Here is a 22,142-nt window from a genome sequence, read left to right on the forward strand (position 1 = left end):
ATCAATATATCTCGAAAACACACTCAATAGTGAAACTGTGTAGTTAAACAGGAATGTTTGTTTTTGGCCAATCAAGCAAATTCGATACCTGATACCTGTATTAATACGTAGAAACTGCATTAAACTTAGCAGCAGGTGTTTTTTTTCTAAGAAACTATACAGCACTAACAAACATACACTCAGAACACCAACTAAGGGACTAAAGGAAGAGACAAGAACACAACTAATACCAACACAGAGGAAAGACAAATTACAAACTAGCAGGAAGAATAAGGCCTTGTTTCAAGTTGCCTAGTGAGACTCCATTAAGCCAGATTAATACTGAACTTAAGTGTGAAATATTAATACATGCATGCGTAGAGTAAAGTCTGGCTGTTCTGAAGGCAACTTGGAACGAGCCCCGACAGTCACCACAGAAGCAAGACGCCACCAGTGTCCAGCCAATCAGGGTAGACTAACCGTGGGAGGCGTGGCTGCCAAACTTTCCATTTCTTCATGTGTGAGCCAAACGTTTCCTGTGGTCTGATCATTTGACACCCCACCAATCACGAGTGAGAGAAGTGTGTAAAAGAGTGATGATGAAGGAGGAGGACAGCAAGAGAGCGGGATGGAGAGAAGATCAAGAAAGGTTTGTTCATTTATTGTTATCATTGTTAGCAAAAGAATTAAACTCAAATCAGTAGTTTGATCCAATCATTAGTACATGTTAAAAGTAGTTAAAATGTTGAAGCAATAAAAGTGTCGAGATGACAAGAATGTGTAGACAGAGCTTAAAGGCATCATCAAGACTTTGGATAGGCAAAGTGTCTCAGTGTTATTAGTATTAAGGTGTGTTTTTGTACCGTTCTCGAGGTCGGCGGGGCAGAAGGGCTGGTGAGAGACATGATTTCCTGGATGGCCAGGCGAAGCTTCAGACGATGTAACGGGTTGCTGATACCGATCTCCCTTTGGATCTCTGTGTCCGATAGCGCCGACATAATGGCTCCACTCTTCACATTGGCTCGGCATGCAGCCACGTACCAGGCAGGCATGCCCACCCACAGCTGGCCAGAAGGGGGCAGATGAGAGACAGTGCCGTCAGATAATCTGGATGAATGCTGATATGTAACTGGTGGTTTGAATGGTTTTCAGATCAGTTGTGTCAGTGTCGTACCTCCAGCCAAACCACAACAGTCGGTCCGTCCCACTGGGCGAACGGCAGGCCCTGCATGCGAGCCTCCTCCAGTAATTCATGCCTGAGACGCAAAATATATAATAAAGCCAATATAAAAAAAAAACACACGCACCCAAGTGTCCATCATGAACTCCCAAAATTCACCTTTGGAACAGATATGCACACAAACCCAGAAACATCAACCGACATGCATACTCAAAACAGAGAGCAGGAGTTTGAGAGAAAACAAAGAAGTTGAAACCCAGGAAGACTCAAACAGAGATCTGGAAAACCCTTGACAGAATGGCGTTAATTCAAAATCATTAACAAAACAGTCCTCAGTCCTTTTTCAAGCCTCGACTATCCAGGTTTAACCAGATGGGTCTTTTGTTAATAAGCCTCTTGGAGATGAACTGGATTCAGGTTTGAGGAGCTTTATTAGTCAGAAGAGCTTTCTCCCAGAACCAGTGCTTTGAGAGTCCACTTAGACAGTTGCTTTAGTACGGATGCATTCCTCTACAACCGTAGGGGACATAACATGCATAAAGGGAAGTATTTAGGGCAGGAAAACGTTTGCAACGGCTTTCTGGATTCTGTACATCCATTTCATGCACATTCTCAGTTTGTAATGAAGGAACAATGGCTTTATTTAGCTTCTGATTCAGGTTCTCTGAGAGTTTTTAATTCACGGGCATGGCAACAAGTCTTATCTTATGCTATAAAATGAAGAAGGTGGTTGTGCATGGCCACTAGATGGAGGTGCACTGATAAAGAACAAGCCCATTCAGCCCTTCAGCTGAAGCTCTGAAGCCTCTAGGATGCTGTTTATCAGATTTATTACTGGTGATAATTATAATACTCATCATTTTGAGCTGTATGCTAAGCTTGGATGGCCCTCTCTCTCTGTGTAAGGTGTGATATACACTGGGTTTATTTACTTACAGTATAAGGCCCTTACTGGGTTTCACCCCCCTTACATTACTTTATCGTTGTCTTTTAAAGTGGCCATTTATCGAACAAGCTCAGCTCAAATTATTGGATTACATTGCAGGTGATGTCTGTTTTTCTTGGGCTTGAAAAATCCATTTTTTGTCATTGTGCACCTGCAGCATGGAATAACATGCAGAACAATCTGAAGCGTGTCTCATTTTTATCATTAAGGCAATTTAAATTCTCAATTTCATCCTATTTCACCTAGAGCTGTTCTTGTTTTAGTTGATTTATTTGCTTTACATTTTATTTGCTTTATTCTTTCTTAAGGTTTTAATACTTTAATAATTTTGCTTTTTATTATTTTCCACTATTTAATCGCCATTTTCATTTAAGTTTCGTATTTGTGTTTCTTGTTGCCTAGGATTTTTTTTTTTTTACTCGCCTATAATGTAAATGAGGTCTCTACCTCATTGTATTTCCGAGTTAAAATAAAGGTTGAATGAATGAATGAATGAATGAAAAGATTAACAGATGTGCCCAAAAGCATGTTCTTAACTTAACAGCATGGTTTATGTTAGCTGTTTTTTTGCCGGTATCACATGTAGTTGTCCGGCAGATTAAATTATCAATGGCCAAGATGCCAAATAAATAATTAAATGTATCAATATCATATTAAATAGCCTAATATTGTAAAATATGTTGCCAAGACAACTTAAATATAAACTTATACTATACAAAAATGTACATGCCGATTCTAATCCGATTCACTTTTCGTCAAATTCAGCGAATATCTCCTCCGCTGTGTGTGCTGAAAAAAAAAGCCTGTCTTTATACACAGCCAGCTGACTGTGTAAATGGGAAACAGACAGAGTGGCTCTGACTAAGCCACGACAGGCACCGAGTGTCATTTTCTTTTTTTTACAGTGGAAGCTTCTATTGAGGTTTTTGAATGAAGCTTTGTTTGTCTGTCGTCATATGACGTTTTTTTTTACCTCAATGAAAATGTTTTTTAAAGGCTGAACGCCAACAAATATGGATTGAAGCAGGATATTTTGTTAGATAAAAACATGTTGTGAACTTTGGAAAGGATTAAATCTTTTTTCTTTTTTTTAATAAATTTTGACTTTTGGACGAGGAGCGCCGCCGTGCGAGTCCGTGTTTGAGAGAGACAGAGAGAGAAAGAGAAGTGGAGTTATTCCACACAATTTTTCAGTAAGGTATTAATGATTATAATTTGAATGTAAACATTATGAATGAAGCTTTGAACTATTTGGTAGGCTACAGCCCTACGAGCCACACAACACTATTTTGAATTTAGACTGACCAGCCTATTATTCTATTTTTTAGACTGCTTCTTCATTGAACTTATTTTAAAGTCATGTCAAATGACGGCTATTATATGTCTGTTTAAAACATAATGTCTGGTAGTTTTTCTATACGGCCACAATTCTCAAATATTAACAGCCATATTGGCCGTAAAAAAAAAAAAAGTCTAGCGTAAACCCTGATTCAAAGCAACACAGTGGTTGTGCTAAAGTGAAATCTAAATGATAAATGATTCTTTTCAAACTTATGGACAAGAAAGTTCACAAAAAGCCAACTGTTTGGTTCCGTTATCTTCCCTGTAGTTGTAGTGCATAACTTCATGCTCCAAATAGGAAAACTGCGAGAGGAAAATGTGTCACTCACTAAAACTCAGCACACACACACATTCCTGTTAGTTAAGCTCCTCTGTGGAAAGCAGGGTAAAGAGCAGCACGGAAAAGCCATCAGACACTCGGAGGGACAGTCGTTTGGGGTCCTCAGAGTTATTGGTGAGGTCAATGTGAAGCCAAGTGTGGAAAGAAGATAAGGCAAAGCAAAAGCAACATGAACAAACTTACCCTGTCTTTGGACTACACATGGAATGAGGAAGGGGATGATAAAAAAAGAAGAGGGAGGTTGACAAAACGATAAAGAGACTAGAATGAACTAATTTAAGAGCTACTTGGAAGCAAAACAGCATTTATGGTGTTTGCAATATGTTTGCACAAAACTAAGAATGAAGGGGGAAAAAAACATAAAATAGTTGTGGGAGATAACTGCAATGGAAATGACTGGGTGTGGGATGGAAGGAAGATGAGCTGATAGGAGTGAGCGTGAGCCAGGTGGCGGGGAGTGAGCATGTGAGCCAGACCTGGACTGCAGCAGGAGCACCAAGTCCACAATAATGTTATTAACACTGTACACCAGTAGAGTAGGGTGGTATCTCATCATCTTCTTTCTCAGTCTACATAAACTGTGGGGGGGAACTGTTAGAGAGACACTTACTTCTTCTGCAGCTTCCTGTTCTTCTCTGCAGGGCCTCCCAGGGTGCCCATTCCTAAGCCATCTTTAGGAGAGCTCTCTGCCTCAGGAGTGCCAGCTAGGAACATAAACACACACCTTGTTCAGAGATCTGACAGCGCAAGGAACGATGTGATGCGACGATGTGATGTAGTTGTTCCAATACCGATACCAGTATCAGAAATGCGTCCAATATTTCCCAAATAATTCTGTATCGGGTATCAGCGAGTACGTCTATGCACCGATCTGATACCATAATTTATTAACCCAGAAAGAAATCAACTTGTTTAACCTGAAATCAATTCTTCCTCTTCGCCGCTCCAAAACAGTAGCCTTCACTGTGCTGTCCCCCTGGATGTATCACGGCTGCCACTGGCAACTACTGTTTTAGAGCAGCGAAGAAGAACTGACTGCAGGTAGTTTGTCACCTGACGATAGCAAACAACCTGTTCTTTGTAACCGACAAACTGAACAATAAAATAAAGTTCCACTGCATTCATTCTCTGTATGTATTTGTTCATGTTCTCCAAAGGGTTTAACCTGAGCCAGGCTATTCAACAAAGATAGTAATCATATCACATCCATATATGGTCAGTAGTCAACAGCTGTAAAATAATATTATTACACGGCTGTGTTGAATACTCGATTCTGATTGGTCAATCACGGCAATCTGCGGTCTGTAATTTCTTTATAGCAGACCGTTGCTATGGGCTCAGCTCTGATGTCGGACTCTAGCGGACCGTTTTTGTGTCAAAATATTGATTTCTCTGCAGCATCACCCTGTCGGGGATTCTTTCACAACAATGACCAGCTCGCTGTACATTATCCCTTACATAATAATAACTATACATATATACAGTATATATTTTTAATGACGCTGGTATCGGATCGGTACTTGTATCGGATTGGTACTTGGTATCGGCCGATACCGCAAGTTCAGGTATTAGAATCAGTATCGGGGAGGAAAAAATAGTATTGGAACATCTCTATCATTAGTGGAACTAGAATTACCGCCTCATGTCTGTCCGAAACGTCATCACTACATCATTTTATCCTGTTAGACATATGTGTGAACCAAAATCTAATCTATTCATCCTTGAGTCCAAGTGGACGTTTGTGCAAAATTTTAAGAAATTCCCTTCAGGCGTTCACGAGTACGTATGTACAGACAGACAGACAGACAGACAACTGGAACACATAATGCCTCCGTCCACGGCTGTCGCCGGTGCAGAGGCATGATAAAAACCCTGTGCCTGGTGCCTGACCTTGGCTGGGGGAGTCCTTGCCGGGAATGCTGGGTCGGCCCTTCTCCTTCTTCCCAAAGAGGCGTCCGATGGAAGACTTGATACTCTTCTTCTTGGCTGCTTTGTTGAGGGAGTCCTGGCTGCTGTTACTACTGCTGGGGTCACTACCCTGGCCGTCCTGCAGGCCAGCCAGACTATGGGACCAAAGGGGAAGGTATTAGATGGAGAGAGACTAGAGAGAGACAAACGGTGGACAGACCAAAGAGAAGGTAACAGGTCTCACCCTCGAATGTCTCTGATGTCCTCATGGCTGGCAGTGAGCCCTGCCTCCCGGTTTAGGCGCATGGAGCGCGGAGTGGTCGGAGGTGACGTCTCACATCGGATAGTGGCCTTGTCATCCTGAGCAGACTGCATCACAGCGGAAGAGACACATGTTAAAGAGGGAGATCTTACCGATTTCACCCCGTACAGACATGAGGCAAAGAACTAAAGACATATTGAACACAGCTGTTGAGTAGGAAGCTGCTTCCTTAAAGTTACACTATTCATTGTTTACGTATGTCACCAAGCAGCTCTGTGACCAGTCCATACAGACTATATATGAATATGAGATAGTTCACTGTAAGTAATACACTATAGGAGGACTATAAATAGCAGCTTTACTGTTGCTTTCACAATGGAAAAAAAGACGCTATTGATATTGATCCCACGGCCATTACAGCAATAAAGTCATGCCTTCTATTATATCAGGCTTTCAATCTAGAGCTCTGGCTTCAACATTTTACTATTTTCTACAAGATTGAGCCATTTTCTCATGTTTGCCCTTTGGGGCTAATACATGCTATTCTATTGGTTTCCACTGGGGGCACTGCAGTGTTTGATGCTATGCATCAAAATCAATGTTGTTGCTAATCATTGACATATCCCAGACTGTGGAAAAAGAAAGAAAAAAAAACACCCTAGCATTAAGTATACAGAAAATAATTCAATTTTTGTTTTATTAAAAAAAACACATCAGTAACGGCATTATATAAACAAACTGGCAACCCTTAAAGGGTTAACATTCAGAAAATTAATGAATATTTGGTAGTTATGATCAGGACTGATGTTGGTTAAAAGATTTAACTCAACCAGAGTGGAAAATATATTTTTTTTGACATGAACATTTTGGTTTTAAAAGGGATGCACAATGGTTAGGATCCCTTTCTCAATCTCTAAGAACCCAATGTGATATCATAAAATGGCTTGTTTTGTCTGAACTGTTCAAAATCCAAAGTTATTCAATTTACTAATATATAAGACAAAGAAAACAAGTATTTTTTTTACATTTGATGGAACCAGCAAATTCATAGCATATTTTTGCTTGAAAAATGATTTAAACAATTAATCAGTTATAAAAGCTGTTGTAAATTAATTTTCTCTTGACCGACCAGGTGATTAATCAACTAATATTTCCGCTCCAGAATAATAAAACAGATTTAAAAACCACAGTGGTTTTAGATCAGTCTGGAAAAAGGTGATCATAACAAGAGTCTCTAAAGATTTGATTTCAACACCTTTATATGTTCGGGAATGGGATTTTGAGAGTGTTCAGACACGTTTGAATTTGATCTGGATGGTACATTGTGGGATGTGATGAAGAAACTAAAGATGAACATTGTAGATTACACCTGGGGAGTGAGGGTAATAGACAGGTAGCTGACAGAGCCCAGTAAAGCAGGTCTCTAGTTTACCTTCCTGCGGTGCTTGCGCAGGTCACTAGGCTGAAGCATGGCAAAAAAGGAGAGAGGAGAAAAGCAGTTAGTGAGACGCACAACAGGCCAGCGGTGGAACCGGGCCATGCACAAACACACAAGAGCAGGAAATCAGAACAAGACATACATTTACCCATGTATACTGGCACGCGTACACACAACCACACACACACCCAGAGAGTTGTCAGTTTAATTGTTCAGTGAAGACAGTTCTTGGGAAAATAAAGTCTGCAGGAGCAACACCGCACCCGAACAGGAGACACTGCAAAACAACCACGCTGAAGGTTGGGTCAGGAAGGTAGGATGGATGCAGCCTAGCTCTAGGAAACCAGGAAATCAGAGATGGAAGAGAGGAATCAAAGCTTCAATGAAATCTACTTGAATAATTGACTAAGTGAGTAGCCAAACAGCTAGCAGGTTTCTTCTGATTAACACCAGAGTGCTGAAATCACAGGTGACGATGAGCCAGATATTGGTTTTGCTTTGTCTTCTTTTTTTTTTTAAGTGTGACACCTGGATTTATGAACCAGAGCTGTTGGGAGTCATATTTTCCACTGTGCACCTAAAAAAGGGGGGAGGGTTACTTTCCCCGCTGCATTCCTCACAGGCCTGGCATTAGCAGAGCAAATAAACCATCAGCGTGCCACATTTCTATGGTAGTTTCTCTCGTGCCCCCAGGAGGAAAATACCTAATCACTCATTTCCTTTCCTCAACTGACACACTGAGGCAGGGGCAGGGAAGAGATTAGTGAGCTATAAAAAGGAGAAACAGGAAGGGGGAAATTTATTTAATCACCCAAAATGTTCCTGTTCTTCTAGTGTCTTCTTATTTAGGAATTAGGACATTTTTGACTCGTTCCACTGATGCTCTAAAGACAGATGTGATAGTTTACGAAGGCAAGATTAAAAGCAGAACTATGTTAGGGCTGACAGTCGTTCCTCAGACATTATCTGCCAAACTAAGAGCAGCATTCCTTTCATGTCTGTAATGTTTTACAGCCCTCGTTCGATAAACTTCTTGAACTGTTTAAATTCCTCACTCTCGGCAGAACTTGGCGCCAGATTTTCATTTTCACTGAAATAGTTTTACAACAGCTGAATTAGAAAATACCTGCATGATGACTTCATTTTTTATCCTTAACTGATTGGTGACTTTTTTTTTTCTTACAAGGACTGAACAAATGCGGTACTGCTTGGACTTGAGTTAATTCTTGCAATTGCAAGATCACAAATTCCTGAAAGGACTGATGAGTAACAGCAGCTCCAGCGTTAACAGGAAAACCAATGGCCCTGAGAACCAAACTCCCCCCCCAGCTCATTGTTATGTTTAAACTGGATGAAGGAGAGGGGATGAAAGCAAGCCTAGGAGCTGGACCTAACAGAAGTGAACCTACAGTTATTTCAAAAGGCAGGCTGCTCCGTTCTCTGTGTTCCTAATGTAACAAGGCTCTTTAAGTAGGAGTAAATGTTGTCAATTTGTTCTTCTTAATTATGCATGCTGTGAAGTGTAGAGCATAGCAAGTACTGGATGTCATTTTTTAAAATGTTCAGTCATATTTTATGACATCATCACCCTAAAAAAAGGGGGAAAAAACGATTGTTTGTTATTGTGGCTATATAAAAATGTGATTTATGTTGCTGTTAGATTGATACTAGACCGTCCTGTTGATACAGATGTGTACCTCCCCTTGTGTGTGCGGCGAGCGGGAGAGCAAACTGTTTTTTGACTTCAGTGAAAATGTTGTTTTTAAAAGGTTAAACTCCCAACAAATATGGATGGAAGCAGAATATTTTGTTAGATAAAAACTAGGGCTATCAGTTGTTTAAAATATTTAAGCGTGATTAATTGCAAATTAATTGCTTTGAATACCACAAGAGCATCGTTCCTGTGGATTCTTCTCGTGAACACGGTAAACACGACCCCATTTGAAGGCACCAAAATATTCACATTGATCAAGAATACAAGGAGTTTTGTTCTTTAGGTTATTCCACTTTCTCACAGAGCTCAAATCAATCAGATGATGAAAATCTGTTTTGAAGGTTTTAGTCTTTTTTTTGTCTTGTTACATCCTACAAAATAAACTGTCCTGTGAAGCACTCAACTATTTTCACTAGGTAGTCCATCCATCTTTTTCTCATTACATTCTTGATCTGTAGCCACTGAAGTAGCGTCTATAAACCATTTTACTGCTGATAGAAAGGGAAAGCTAGAAAAGTTTCCAATGCCAACAGTCTGATTCTTCTCATTCATAACACAATATGACCTCATTCAGTTACATTTTAGTTTCATAAAAAGGCTCCTTCTGCGGTAAATGCGTAATCAGAATTATTCTCGGAGCAAAGTGGAAAAAGTGTCCCGTGTGGGTGTTTAGAGATATCAAAAAGAACAGAGCGGAAAGGAAGAGGCGAGCTGCACCCACCCGGGGAGGGAAGGAAGGGAGCTGTGGAAAGAACTGCAGGTACCTGAAAGTATGGTGCATAGCTATAGGGTTGAGGGGGGGGACTGAAGCCAGTTGCACCATAGGGCAGGTAAGTTACTGTCTGCTGGGAGAGGGAGCTCTGGATGATGCAGGGGTCATAGCAATATTGCTACAAGCAAGGGGCAGTTACATATACACATGTTACATACACACGAAGCATTAGTACACCAACCACACTGATGGGACGAGACAGCATAAATACACACAATCAGCATGGAAAGGCAAACAGTGTTAAAGCATATATGGACGAACACATGCTCTTAGGCTTGAACTACAACCAAAACACCAACATAAAAATAAGTACAAAAGAAATTATAATTATCACTTATTAGACATTACTGAATGAGGCATCTCAAAATGGGAGTTATAGGGCGGGTCCATCCGTATTTTACTCTGTTTTCAAATGGAAACGCCCACTCAGCCGTTAGCAAAAAGCAGTGATGTAGGTTATTAAAGTAAACTAATCCATCAGGTTGTAAATAATGTGAACACTAGCACTAGCTGAGTCAACGTTAGCTATGCTACATTTGGAAGTAACTGAAAAGGTTAGTTTTGATTTTTTGATTTGGGGTTGTTTGTATACTCCTGTGTTCTGCGAGGTAAAATTACTGTTTTTGTGAATGGAGTCTGGTGGCTTTGAAAAGAGCAATAGAACGGCTTCAGTTCCCCATCAGAAAGGGCTGTCTGACGGCGAGGTAAAGCGGCTGCAGATGGGAGCAGCAGAAAAACAGATTTTAGCCGCCTAAAAAACTCAATATCAATTTAAGTGTACGCTGTATTTAGAATATTTTCACTACTTTACCTTGCCTTACCTTTATATCGCTCTATTCAAAGCTGCCAGACTCCATTGAAAAAAACAGTAATTTGACCTCTCAGAGCACAGGAGTTGCTGGTCTACCGCGGCATCGATCGGTTAGTTTGCTTGTGTTATTGTGTGACTTTCGGATCCAAACTAACGTGGCATCCACAGCAGAACATTGCTTAACTTCCATACCGGTACTGCTGTCAGCTACTCCAAACTGAGAGCATGCCGACCGCCAGTTACTGTAGATAATACACCGACATAATAATGGACCCGCCGTTTAAATGAGCTATTCAGCGCCATTGTGTGTTCCTGGTTGGGAAACGTGAAAGTAAAAGAAGTTTTACCAAGGTCATGACACCCATGCGGTCCAGTTCTCTGTTGGGGCTGCGGGGAATGCGTCTGGGGGTGGAGTGGCCAGAGCTTGGGGGAGAGCCGCCCAACGATGAGCCCGCACACAGTGACGGGGGGATGGAGCTCATGGAGCGGAAACGTCCTCCCAGGCTATCGCCGCTGCCCACCCTGCACTCAATCTCCTCTGCCCGGATGGCTGTGCTCTCCTTCTCCTCCTGGATCATCCTGGAATGATAAAGGAAGGAGAAGGAGATGGTGAAGATAAATGAATGCACTGCAGACATTTTGATGGAAAAGATAAGGTTCCATGAAGCAAGGTTTTGGTGTGCTTGTACCTAATTTCGTTGTTGATAGCGTCCAGCTGCTCCTGCAGCATTAAGGCGAGGGTCTGTGCGTCAGCCTGGCCACCAGGGGACAGCAGGTCCACCGAGCTGAATATCGTCTCTCGATCCTCCTCCAGGTCTGAGGCGTCCATGTCACTCTCAAAGGCCTGGGCCACGTTTGCCAGCACGTTGGCCTGCTGCATGCGCTCCCACTCCTGCTCATTCAAAGTCTGCACCTGCATTAATTCATACAGGCGTAAAATAGGGAAAGGAGAGAAAATGGAAGGAGAGATAAAGATACCAAGAGTATTCAGACAGGAAAATCAGATATTGTAGGAAGAAAAGGATAAACAGAAAGAGAAAGCAGGGATATGAGAGAATGAGAAGCAACAGAGACATCAGGATGTTAGCTGGATACTTGAGTATTTGTCATGAATGCACCACACAGACTCTATAACGTTCACTGTTATCTCCACCACACTGACTTACATGTCGCTGAGGTCCAGAGTGGAAGCAAACAGAAAGAAATGGAGAAGAAGAAAATCATCAAAAAGAACTCAAACAGGAAGAGGAAGGAAAAAAGGCACACAACACAAATAACACGAAGAAGAAAATAATGACAAAAGTCCCTTCCAGTAAATTCAATTAATTCACAAGGGGGAAAGATCACAAGAAAACCTTAATTGTGTCTTAATTTTCAAGTAATAGGAATCTCCTAAAGTACACACATGATTTCTGATAGAAGCTCATTCTCATTTGACTGGATGCTCGTCAGTATTTATGCTACATAAATTGTCTATGGTAAAGTGTCTAAATCACTTGGACACGTAGATGTTCTCAAATGTTAACAAGTGAGTTAATCAAAAGCCCGATCTGCCAGCTGCCCGGTGCATTCCTTAAACATCACTGGAGGAAATTTAAAGCTCAGTATTAATTTAGCTCAAATTCTATATGAGTATTTGTACGTAAACAAAGAATAAACAAGCCATCAGTAGATGAGCTGGGAGCTCACCTTGGACGGCTCGTCCAGGAGCGCCGCCATCCGTCCCTTTTGAGGCCGTCTCAGCACAAGAGCGCTGCCGTAATGGTCCGAGTTACTGTCCATCATTGAGGAAGCCGACACTGGATACCTGAAATCTGGAGTGCTGCCCAGCTGAGGCCGTCTGGAAATAAAAAAAAAAGTCATAAAAAACAATCAGAAAGACTCTTGGAGGTTAGAGGCTGAAACTGTAAACTCAACCTCGTTAACTGGCTTACCCATGTAGTAAGGAGTTGCTCCTGCTCCTACCCTGCTCGTTCTCTGCCCTCATGGTCTCGATCTGGATCAGGAGCTGCTCCTATAGGAGAGGAGGACATTTACAGACATAGTGATCATTTGATAACGATACAAAGTCTGTGACTACCTTTACTAGTAGGGCTGTAACGGTTTGTGTATTTGTGCCAAACCGTCACGGTACAGGATGCAGAATACACGGTATGTAGATTGATGCACGTAAGAGATAAGATATTCCTTTATTAGTCCCACAGTGGGGACATTTTTAAGGTGGACGCCACAAGTGCGAGTTCCGTCCAGACAACAGAGAGTTGTGCATAAGACGACAACGGTGTCGGCGTTGTTCCACCGTTGCATAACATGTGAATGGAAACACATCCAACATGCTAACGCACATTTGACAGCATCACCCAGATGTGCCGATCACAGAGATGATACATGTTTGGATGCTTTGAATACTTAAATATACACAGTGGAACTAATTGAAACACTCCCCCAAATGCATGTTTCACTTTTTATTATTTTATGTATTTTGGTATCTTCAATTTCTTAGCATAAGAGTGTGACCTGTTGCCTTCTGGGAAAGTGTTTGATCAGTGTTTGTACAGTGTTTGATCAGTGTTTGTACAGTGTAATGTTTTGCAAGTGAAAGTGTTTGAAATGTTCCTTATTGTTATATTTTAAGGACAGCTTCATCTCTGTTCTTTTCTGGGTTTTTCAAATGGAAACGCCCACTCAGCCGTTAGCAATCAATAAGATTATGAATAATGTAAATGCTAGTAGCACTAGCTGAGACAACATTAGCTGTGCTAAGTTTGGAAATAACTGAAGGTGAGAATGTGCGAGAACATTTTCACCGCTTTAATAAGAACCCATTACAAGAAGCCACAGACACAGAGGGAAAAATCAGCTTTAAAGCTTTAAACAACCTCTCACCTTCTCATGGTGAGACTCCTCAATCAACTTCTTGGTGTGCTCCAGTTCTCTTATCAGGGCATTCTGAAAAGAGACAGGAACAAGCTAAAGAGACAGCAAATAAACAGTGACTGAGCTACTAACTATGCACCATGACATATGATGTCATTATCACCTAGTCATGGGACACACATAGTGGAGAAACAACAAATATGTATTATGGCAAAGAATGCACTGTCCTCCGCCTCTTGAAATCATCACCACTGACAACTCTTCTGTATTAGTCACCTTATCCTCCAGAGCAGACATCCTCTCTTTGAGGTGAAGCTGCAGTCTCTCGTTGGACTCTGAAAGGAGCTTGTCGACTGTCTCAGATAGACGCTTGTTGTGCTCCTCGTTCATCTTTTCTCGTTGCCGTGCCTATACAAATAGAAAAAAAAAAAGCATTTCTAAAAAGGCACACATGTTAACACGGTCTTAATAGCAACAGAAACTCTGAGGCGAGGAAGTAAGCCAAGAAACAGCAGTCTTCCCATCTTCCCTCTTTTTCTCACCCTGAGCAGTTCCTGGTTCTTCTCCTCCAGCTGGGCCTCCAGCTGCCTCAGTCTCTCCTCCACATTGCCGTGGCGTTCCTCTGCCTAAAATTCGGGGACAATAAAGAAAAAACTTTGTGTCTCAGTATATTCAATCCTCTCAGCGCTGATGAGAGAGACTACGTCTACATGCACACTAATACTCCCCTATTATTCCGCCTATGAAAATATTCCAGATTTGATATGGGTCATGTAAACAGCATATTCCGTTTGGGAATTCTGAATTACTCCTTATTCTGAATGGAGCATTTTCCGATTAAGACATGCGGGATATGCCGATAATATTCAGATTTTAGAAGCGTTCTTTGGACGTGTATACAGCGGATTCACAATATGCATCTCAACTGGGGTTTTTACGGCAGTTTGTGACACACAGCATATGTGAGAAAAACACAAAGAGCATTAAAAACCAGGATTGCAGGAGCTGCATCCGGAACTAGGATCAGCGTAGCCCGGTGGTGATTTAAATACCCTCTTACTCCAAAGAGAAAGCTACTATATTTTCACCTAGAGGTCTGAATAAAGAGTATGAGATCAAACAATTTCTCTAATACAAATAATGGTGGTTTTACTATGATGGCTCTTCCTATACTGTATATACAGTTACAATTATATATTCTGACAGATACTTTTATACAACCGGTGTGTCTTTTTCCATATTCTGATGACTTATTTAGACGGGTGTTTCAATCCCGATTATTGTACATGTATTAAATATTTCTTCTTTCCTTTTTCCTCTACCTTAATGTAATATTTTTGAACGTAGGTGATGGATTTTCTGATATATGTGTTGATGAATATGACATAATGTTTATAAATACTTTATCAAATTGTGAATTGTTTGTGGATGTTTTTATCACGCTGGTGTTTTTTTTAATGGAACTACACCTGCCATCATAGAGCTTGTTTAACTTTTGGTGTGCTTTATGTATAAATATGGGTGTGGTTTCCACTTTTTCAAACACCTTGACCTGACAAAGATCCAAACAGGATTGAAACATAGTTCATAATAAAAATATTGTGGCATGGAGTAAGTGTGCAGGTGTTACCTTTTTTTTTTTTTTTTACTGCCCAAAAAGAAAAGCCCACATTTCTGGTCGGAAGGAGAAATACATCTACTTCTAAACATGATGAAAGACTTGGATATCAACAGGTTTTTGGATGTGCGCAAATATCACGATGCCAACCTTTTTAAGAAGGTGGATGAAGGAATGAAAGAGGAAGGCCGTGTTCACGCGGTCCGACAAGTCCGCCACCGGTTACGTTAATTGGAGTATGAACGGCTGCATGTAAACTGGAATATTAGTGGAATATTCATTTTCGTTCGCCATGTAAACAGCTTAGTAGGAATATTGTCTTTTTCGGAATAAGGGCAAAAAACAGAATATTTTGTGCATGTAAACGTAGTCAGTGTCTCTAGAGTTTGATCTCGCACTAGAGGGATTTGTCATCCATCCTGGAGAAGGACCTCGCTGTGGCCGAAGCCTAAAAGGCCTAAGTGTGGCCCTGTTTGAGGTTTTGGGTGCAAGTCCTTCAAAAGGAGGGGGTCACCAACATCAACAGCCTGCGAAGCAAGCATCATCTACATATGCTAATGAACAACTAGAGATCCAGCACCAGCTGCATTAGGAGAGGACAGCAAAGCAGCATGACCCAAAGAAAGACTAAAACAGCCATAAAAACCGTCACCGTTCAACAGAGGACTATGTTTATGTGAATAATGATTACTGGCTCATGAAACAATTACTTCAATATTTCAACTGCAATTAGGTATATTGAAAAATATAACCAATGTATAATAGCAGATATTGTCAATCTGTCGGCTGCCGGTAAACATTTTTCTGTGACACAGCCTGCTCCGGTTTTTAGAAGCTCTAATGGGCAGGGTCTCCACAAGTCTTTGAGAAAATCAGCTGGAACTTCCTGTTTGTGTTAGACACCAGACATTAGGGTTTTCTATGTTCTGAGAAAAAAGGAGCGGTACCAGCATGAAGCACTGATCAACACAGCTCACCAGCACATAAAGCACAAACACACAGGCGTACAGAGAAGGCCACGTCAGGGCTCAATAAGATACCATGTTGATATGTAGTCTGACACTGCACTTAACCAGGCACTTGGCATGTAAAGGATAAACTGTAGGAAGACTAATATTATTACATTCAATTGTGGAAATGTAAATCGTGCCATTTGTTTCTCTTGCCCTGGTTGAGTTCAGTAACAGAACAAAAGTGAGAGTTTTCCACCATCCAGGAGGTTTAGCTCTGTGAGTGAAGCTGGTCTACCTTCTTCTGAGTCTTAGCGCCTTTAGAGCCACACAGAACACACTAGGGGGTTTGACAAGGAGGCGGTAAGGGCAGCATGAAGAGCACACAAAAAACAGAGCATGACAGAAAGAAATGGGAAAGAGGAGAAAACAGGGTTTTAATGTGAACTTTAGCACAATTAAATTGGACAGAAAGCTGTAGATTCAACAGAACATGATGACTGTTGTTGTGACCGTTGTCATTTCTAGACTTGAAGACGGAACAGGTAGACAAACAGATGATATATTGTATTGAAGGAGGAATAATACAATGAGGGATGTAGTAGTAGACTTCAGAAGATAGACTGAGTGACTGATGATGGAATAATGAGAGGGTGGAGAAAAGAATAGATGATTTATGTCAATGTTTTGTAACTGCATGGAGGCAATATTAAAACATACCAAGAGATTTCTTTCCATATCTAGGCCTGTCTGACTATCTGCTCTGTTCTATATAACAACTATGTGGCTTAAAGGACGGGTCCATCTGCATAGTAAAAGTAGAAGAAAAGGAAAAAAACTGCAGAATGGTCAGAGATTACATTACTTAAAAGATGTGAAAAGAGGTGCCTGCTTCCTGATAAACTCTTTTTTTTTTTTTTTTTGGGGGGGGCATTTTCCATTTTTATGACAGGACAGTGGATAGAGTCGTGAAAGGGGGGAGAGAGAGAGTGGATGCGGAAAGGGCCACAGGCCGGAATCGAACCCGGGCCGCCGCGGTCAGGACCAAGCCTTAATACATGGACGCCCGCTCTACCAACTGAGCTAACCCAGGCGCCCCCTGATAAACTCTTTGACAAAAGACTCAGATGAGAATAAGAATGATTGGTAGCTTAACGTTCAGAGATGTGCTGTGAGCCAGTTCCAATACAAATAAGGTGCTAAGTTGCCCGTGCAGCTTCAGCAGCAGCAGCAGCAGCATGTGTTGTCCTAGACAAAGACTCAAACTATAAATGGATAAAAACATGAGCCAAATCTCTAAAAATAGGTCCCTGTGGATATTTGGAGTAACATAAACAATGGCTTCCTCAGCAGCTTCCGCAGGGAGCTCCTGGTTGTTGTGATGTAAAGGAAATAATCCAGCAGCCCTGGGCACATTACGTGTGCTGGTACCCACTGTGTGTTTAGGATAGGATCAGAGTTAGAAGTAATGCAATCTTTAGTTCATTCATATTCTTTTTCAGTTTGTTTTTTTCACAATTGCCACCAAGAGACACATCAATGGAAGATTCTATCAAAGGATGGGATTTGGAAAGGCCTCTGATTACCAATCAACATTTAAATACGTATTTAAATATGTCATAAATCTAAATAAAGGCGGTTTGAGAGGTACGCGGGGCAGTGGACAGGTGCTGGTACCTTTGTGAGAGCAGCTACCCTCTGAGCTAGCTCTGCTTCCACCTCAGGCAGAGTCTCTGCCTTGCGGATGGTCTGCTGCAGCTTCTGCTCAGCCAGCTCCAGCTTCTCTTGAAGTTGCCGGCTTCGGTCCTCAGTCTACAACAAACAAACCAAAAGCAACACAGTCATTAGCGAGCATGTTGAAGACTCTGTGCTACATCCTGGCCTCAGGGTCTGGTTTTCTGCTCCACAAGGTGAAGCGAGTGGCAAGAAATACGACTGTAGGTCAGGGAAAGAGAGGGAGAGGGACACAAATGGAGAAGGGATGGGTAAGGGTGGGGTGGGCAGGAAGTGAGGAAGAGAGCATTCATAATGACACAAAGACAGACAAAACCCGTAAGAAAAGAGAGAGAGAGACGTCTCCATCTCAGTGAGTACATGTAAAGAAACAGGCCAGTGTCTTTGAGGCTTCCCATTCAGTGCCTGCTGCGCTGGTCACTGTGTGAATACAGCAGGAATTCATTCATTAGCAAGGGTTTGAAAACTGCCAACGAGAACTGCAGGCGATTCCTGCTGGCAGACAACTCTGAGACTCGGGCTACATCCACACTCGTTTTAAAACGAAAATGGCGTTTTAGGGCTGTTTCAGAATTAATATCCGTCCATACTACCACGCCTGACAACACATAATCACATAACCATTCACGTACACTGGGCATGCGCGTGCCGGTGTAAACAGGAAGCAGAGCTGGACATGGGAATTGATTCAAATTGATTGAATAATAGCTTGCCTCCTGCGCATGTAGGCAGTAGCAGCATTATAAAATGCAGAATTTAACTGCACAACAACTGCTAGCAGTGACAACAAGGTAAGCAACGTTTGTAACTCGTTATCCATGTTGAAATTAACAACAGGCAGGCGAGGCTAATGTCGTTTATTTTCTTCCGTAAAAGGTTCACATGATGGGGCGTGACAAATCAGGGAGGGACACGTCATGACTGATAAAACGAACGCATGGGCGTCCTCGTCATCGTTTTCAACGGTCTGTTTCTGTCTGCCCAGACTAAAACGCAACCCCGGAGTTTTAAAACTAAAACAGGGTCAGCAGCGTTTTCAATCGTCTTCGTTTTAGAGGCTCAAAAACGCTGAAGTAGTGTGGACTTAAACGTAGAAGAAGTTATTATGCGTTTTAAAACGAAAACGTATTAGTGTGGATGTAGCATCAAAAAACAAAATCAACACATGCTTCATCAACTCTACGTCACATTATAATGTGCAGATGTGTGTAGATGTTTGGGGTGTGATGAGATCTTAAATGATGCAGCAAGCTTAATGTTACAAGTAGACTTTGGAAGGAAATCCCAGACAAACTAATGCCGGCTTCAGTAACTCCTGATCTGCTTTAGTCCAGGAGCATGGGGCCTACCTGTCTGTAGAGGGAATCCTTGTTGGCCACTTCATTCTCCAGCTTGTCGTTGAGGTCGTGGACGGAGGTAGCCTCCCGCTGAGCTGCCAGGTAGCGCTTCTCCAGGGTGGTGATCCTCTCCTCCATGTCTTCCTTCTGAGCCATTGACTATACATACACATTTACACAAACATTTGCATTAGTGCGTTCTGTGTTTGTGGCCTCGGCCTCACAAAGACCAAGAAAGTGGATCACATCACTCCAGTTCTGAGGTCTTTACACTGGCTTCAATCAATCAATTAATCAATCATGCTGTATGTTACACAAAAACAAAATCCTGCATTATGATTTCACTTTTAAATTTCTAATCCTAGATGGATTTATTTTTGCAATATATTTCTAATATGATGCTGCAAAAATTACCATCCATTCCAGTATGAATAAAATTCAACAACTGAGATGTATTTTTGTGCCTTCACATCATTTCAACTCCACTTTGTTCTATGATAACAGCATCTCACTGGGTGAATCTTTATAGGGGATTAGAACACATTTACATTTATCTGACTGAAATTTTCACCTGTCAATGGAAGGAAATACATTTAAAAAGAACGCATTTAAAAAGGTGCTCCCCGTCTTACACATCAAGACATCCTCCTTACCTCTCTCAGGTCTCTCTGTAGCCGCGTGTTCATGTCTTCGGACTTGATGAGGTCCTTTCGGGCCGTGTCCAGGTCCTCCTCCAGCTCATTGATGCGTGAGACCATAGCAGCCATGCGCTCCTTCATCTGGCCCAGATCAGATGTCTGACGGTCCACCACATCCTGGAGCTCACTGACCTTCCCAAAACCATGTCCCAGCTCCTCCTCCTGACTCAGCGAACCATCCGATGACCGCTGTGGGTGAAATAACTGTTTTAGTAAGTGCACACAAGATGTACAGAATACACACGAATGAATCTCCTCACTTTGGTTAAATAATATTATTCATTGATTTTAGGGACAAAATATTTGTATTGCACTTTCACATTTAAATGAACACAGCATTGCTTCCATTTCCATGTTGTGCTACATCCTGCTAATGTACAAATCTTGGCATCAAATATGCATCAAAATATATAAAATTGTAGTAAAACTTTTACCCCAAATATTACACTTCTACTCTGGACTGCAGCCAAGAAGTTTTTTCACAGGCTACCGCTGTAAGGTGAGCGCGCAGCAGCATGATGGCTCCCCAAAAGTGAAGCCAAAACATCTCTAGCGCCCCCTAGTGGCTGGCTGTTAATTTAGGAAAAGGCGGACAACGCCGTGGTAGCGACCTGTCAATCACAAGGTAGCCACGCCCTAAAGCATCCCCTGCTTTATGGTCTATCTGACTCTAAATGGGACCATAATTTACTAAATGGACATCATGCTGTATTGAAGAAGACTTGAAACTAGCCATAAGAGACCATAAACTCATGTTTACAATGTGTACTGAGGTAATAAACCAAGTGAGAAGTAGGCTCATTTTCTCATAGACTTCTATACAATCTGACGTCTTTTAGCAACCAGAGGAGTCGCCCCCTGCTGGCTGTTAGAAAGAATGCAGGTTTGAGGGACTTCAGCATTGGCTTCACTGCTCAGACCCGGAGGTTGCCGCCTGCATGAGACATGAGATGAATTTGAATCGCTCACACTCACTCTAGGCTAAACCTGCGGTTCCTCAAACCCGGATTAACTGATGTCATAGTTTGTATTTTTTAAGCGAAGACACACTGCAGAACAGGCGTCAGCAGTAACCTGGACTGTTTCCAGTTTGCCCACCTCTTCCAGTATTTGCATCTTGTCTGTGCATGCTTATAGATGACATATCATAGCACAGCTAATCATTGCAAGACAGGACACAATCTTTTTTTCTCAACAAACAGAAGAAGGGAAGGAAAGTTCACTAATGTATGCATTATCAACCTGTAGAGCTTAGGTGTATTGTTGCTTTTTAAACAATTTGTAATTGTGTTTTCTAAGGTCGTGCAAAATATCTACTGTAGATATTAAGAGATCCAATCTGACACTAAAAAAACTTGCATGAGATACCTCACTCCTGCACTTCAAGAATGTTCAATTCATATTACAACATATTACAATTTAACAATAAATAATACTGTATATATCCTGAATTTAATTAGTTCAGATCAGAGGTGGGAACCAAGTCATTGTTTTGCAAGTCAAAAGTAAGTCTCAAGTCTTTGCACTCAACTCCCAAGTCAAGACTGATGAGGCCCAAGCCCTAAACTTTGAGTTTTGAGTCATAAACAAGTCATAATAAATGCCATTTTAACAACAGAGTAACTGGTGCCAACGTAAGTTCTTCATGGTTTTTTCCTGCAACTTGATTGGATGCTGTCGGATTGGTTCAAACAATGGGGAATACAGTTTAAGATAATCAAATGCAAGTCCCAATATTCACCAAAAATAAACAGTGATGGAGAGGAGATTCAGCAATAAACAACAAAAGATAGATATTCAGTTTATTCAGTAAACCCTTTTCCCAAACAAATCAATAAAGGATCTCTCAAAAAGTAAATTAACCCAATAGACCTCAAGTCTGCCTCGAGTCTACACCTCTGGTTCAGATTTAATTTCATTACCTGGACAGATGCTAAACACTCGTCACACAAAACCAGCTGTGGCCTGCCTCGTCTCCCGCTCGGCTTTCACACTGTGCAGTTGAGTAACCTCACCTTGCCATTAGTGCTTGGTGTGTTTTCAGAGTTGTGGTTGACCTCGCTGGTTCCATCTGCCAGCCCTCTCTTCTGGCTGCTCTGCTCCCTGAGGTAAGCCAACTAGAGAAAACACCGGTTTGTTAACACCTTTCCGAGTCATTCATTTGCTGGTGATAACCATCTAAACAATTATCTGGTTAACCACTTTAACCCAGAGCACTAAAGGAGTTTGCTTCCTTT

The 22,142-nt window shown here is 41.6% G+C and overlaps 1 protein-coding gene across 17 annotated transcripts in view; it reads right to left on the minus strand.

Annotated features, from left to right (window-relative positions):
- The window catches only part of ppfia1 (PTPRF interacting protein alpha 1), a 58,870-nt gene that overhangs the window by 8,036 nt on the left and 28,692 nt on the right, over positions 1-22,142 (minus strand). For 6 of the 17 annotated variants that reach the window (XM_074657649.1, XM_074657692.1, XM_074657641.1 and 3 more), the window contains 19 exons: positions 21,921-22,022; positions 19,861-20,094; positions 19,220-19,366; positions 17,814-17,948; positions 14,111-14,194; positions 13,845-13,976; positions 13,578-13,640; positions 12,626-12,705; positions 12,381-12,531; positions 11,381-11,604; positions 11,039-11,270; positions 7,389-7,418; positions 5,939-6,063; positions 5,677-5,849; positions 4,397-4,490; positions 3,970-3,981; positions 1,154-1,235; positions 843-1,043; positions 460-522 (listed from right to left, as the gene is read on the minus strand). In XM_074657649.1, the coding sequence (XP_074513750.1) occupies positions 460-522; positions 843-1,043; positions 1,154-1,235; positions 3,970-3,981; positions 4,397-4,490; positions 5,677-5,849; positions 5,939-6,063; positions 7,389-7,418; positions 11,039-11,270; positions 11,381-11,604; positions 12,381-12,531; positions 12,626-12,705; positions 13,578-13,640; positions 13,845-13,976; positions 14,111-14,194; positions 17,814-17,948; positions 19,220-19,366; positions 19,861-20,094; positions 21,921-22,022 (2,364 nt within the window). The remainder of the gene's footprint in view (positions 1-459; positions 523-842; positions 1,044-1,153; positions 1,236-3,969; positions 3,982-4,396; positions 4,491-5,676; positions 5,850-5,938; positions 6,064-7,388; positions 7,419-11,038; positions 11,271-11,380; positions 11,605-12,380; positions 12,532-12,625; positions 12,706-13,577; positions 13,641-13,844; positions 13,977-14,110; positions 14,195-17,813; positions 17,949-19,219; positions 19,367-19,860; positions 20,095-21,920; positions 22,023-22,142) is intronic. The other 11 variants (XM_074657759.1, XM_074657778.1, XM_074657768.1 and 8 more) reach the window with 6 other exon arrangements.

Source organism: Sebastes fasciatus, chromosome 2, assembly GCF_043250625.1.
Source record: "Sebastes fasciatus isolate fSebFas1 chromosome 2, fSebFas1.pri, whole genome shotgun sequence".
In the NCBI taxonomy this organism is placed as follows: domain Eukaryota; kingdom Metazoa; phylum Chordata; class Actinopteri; order Perciformes; family Sebastidae; genus Sebastes; species Sebastes fasciatus.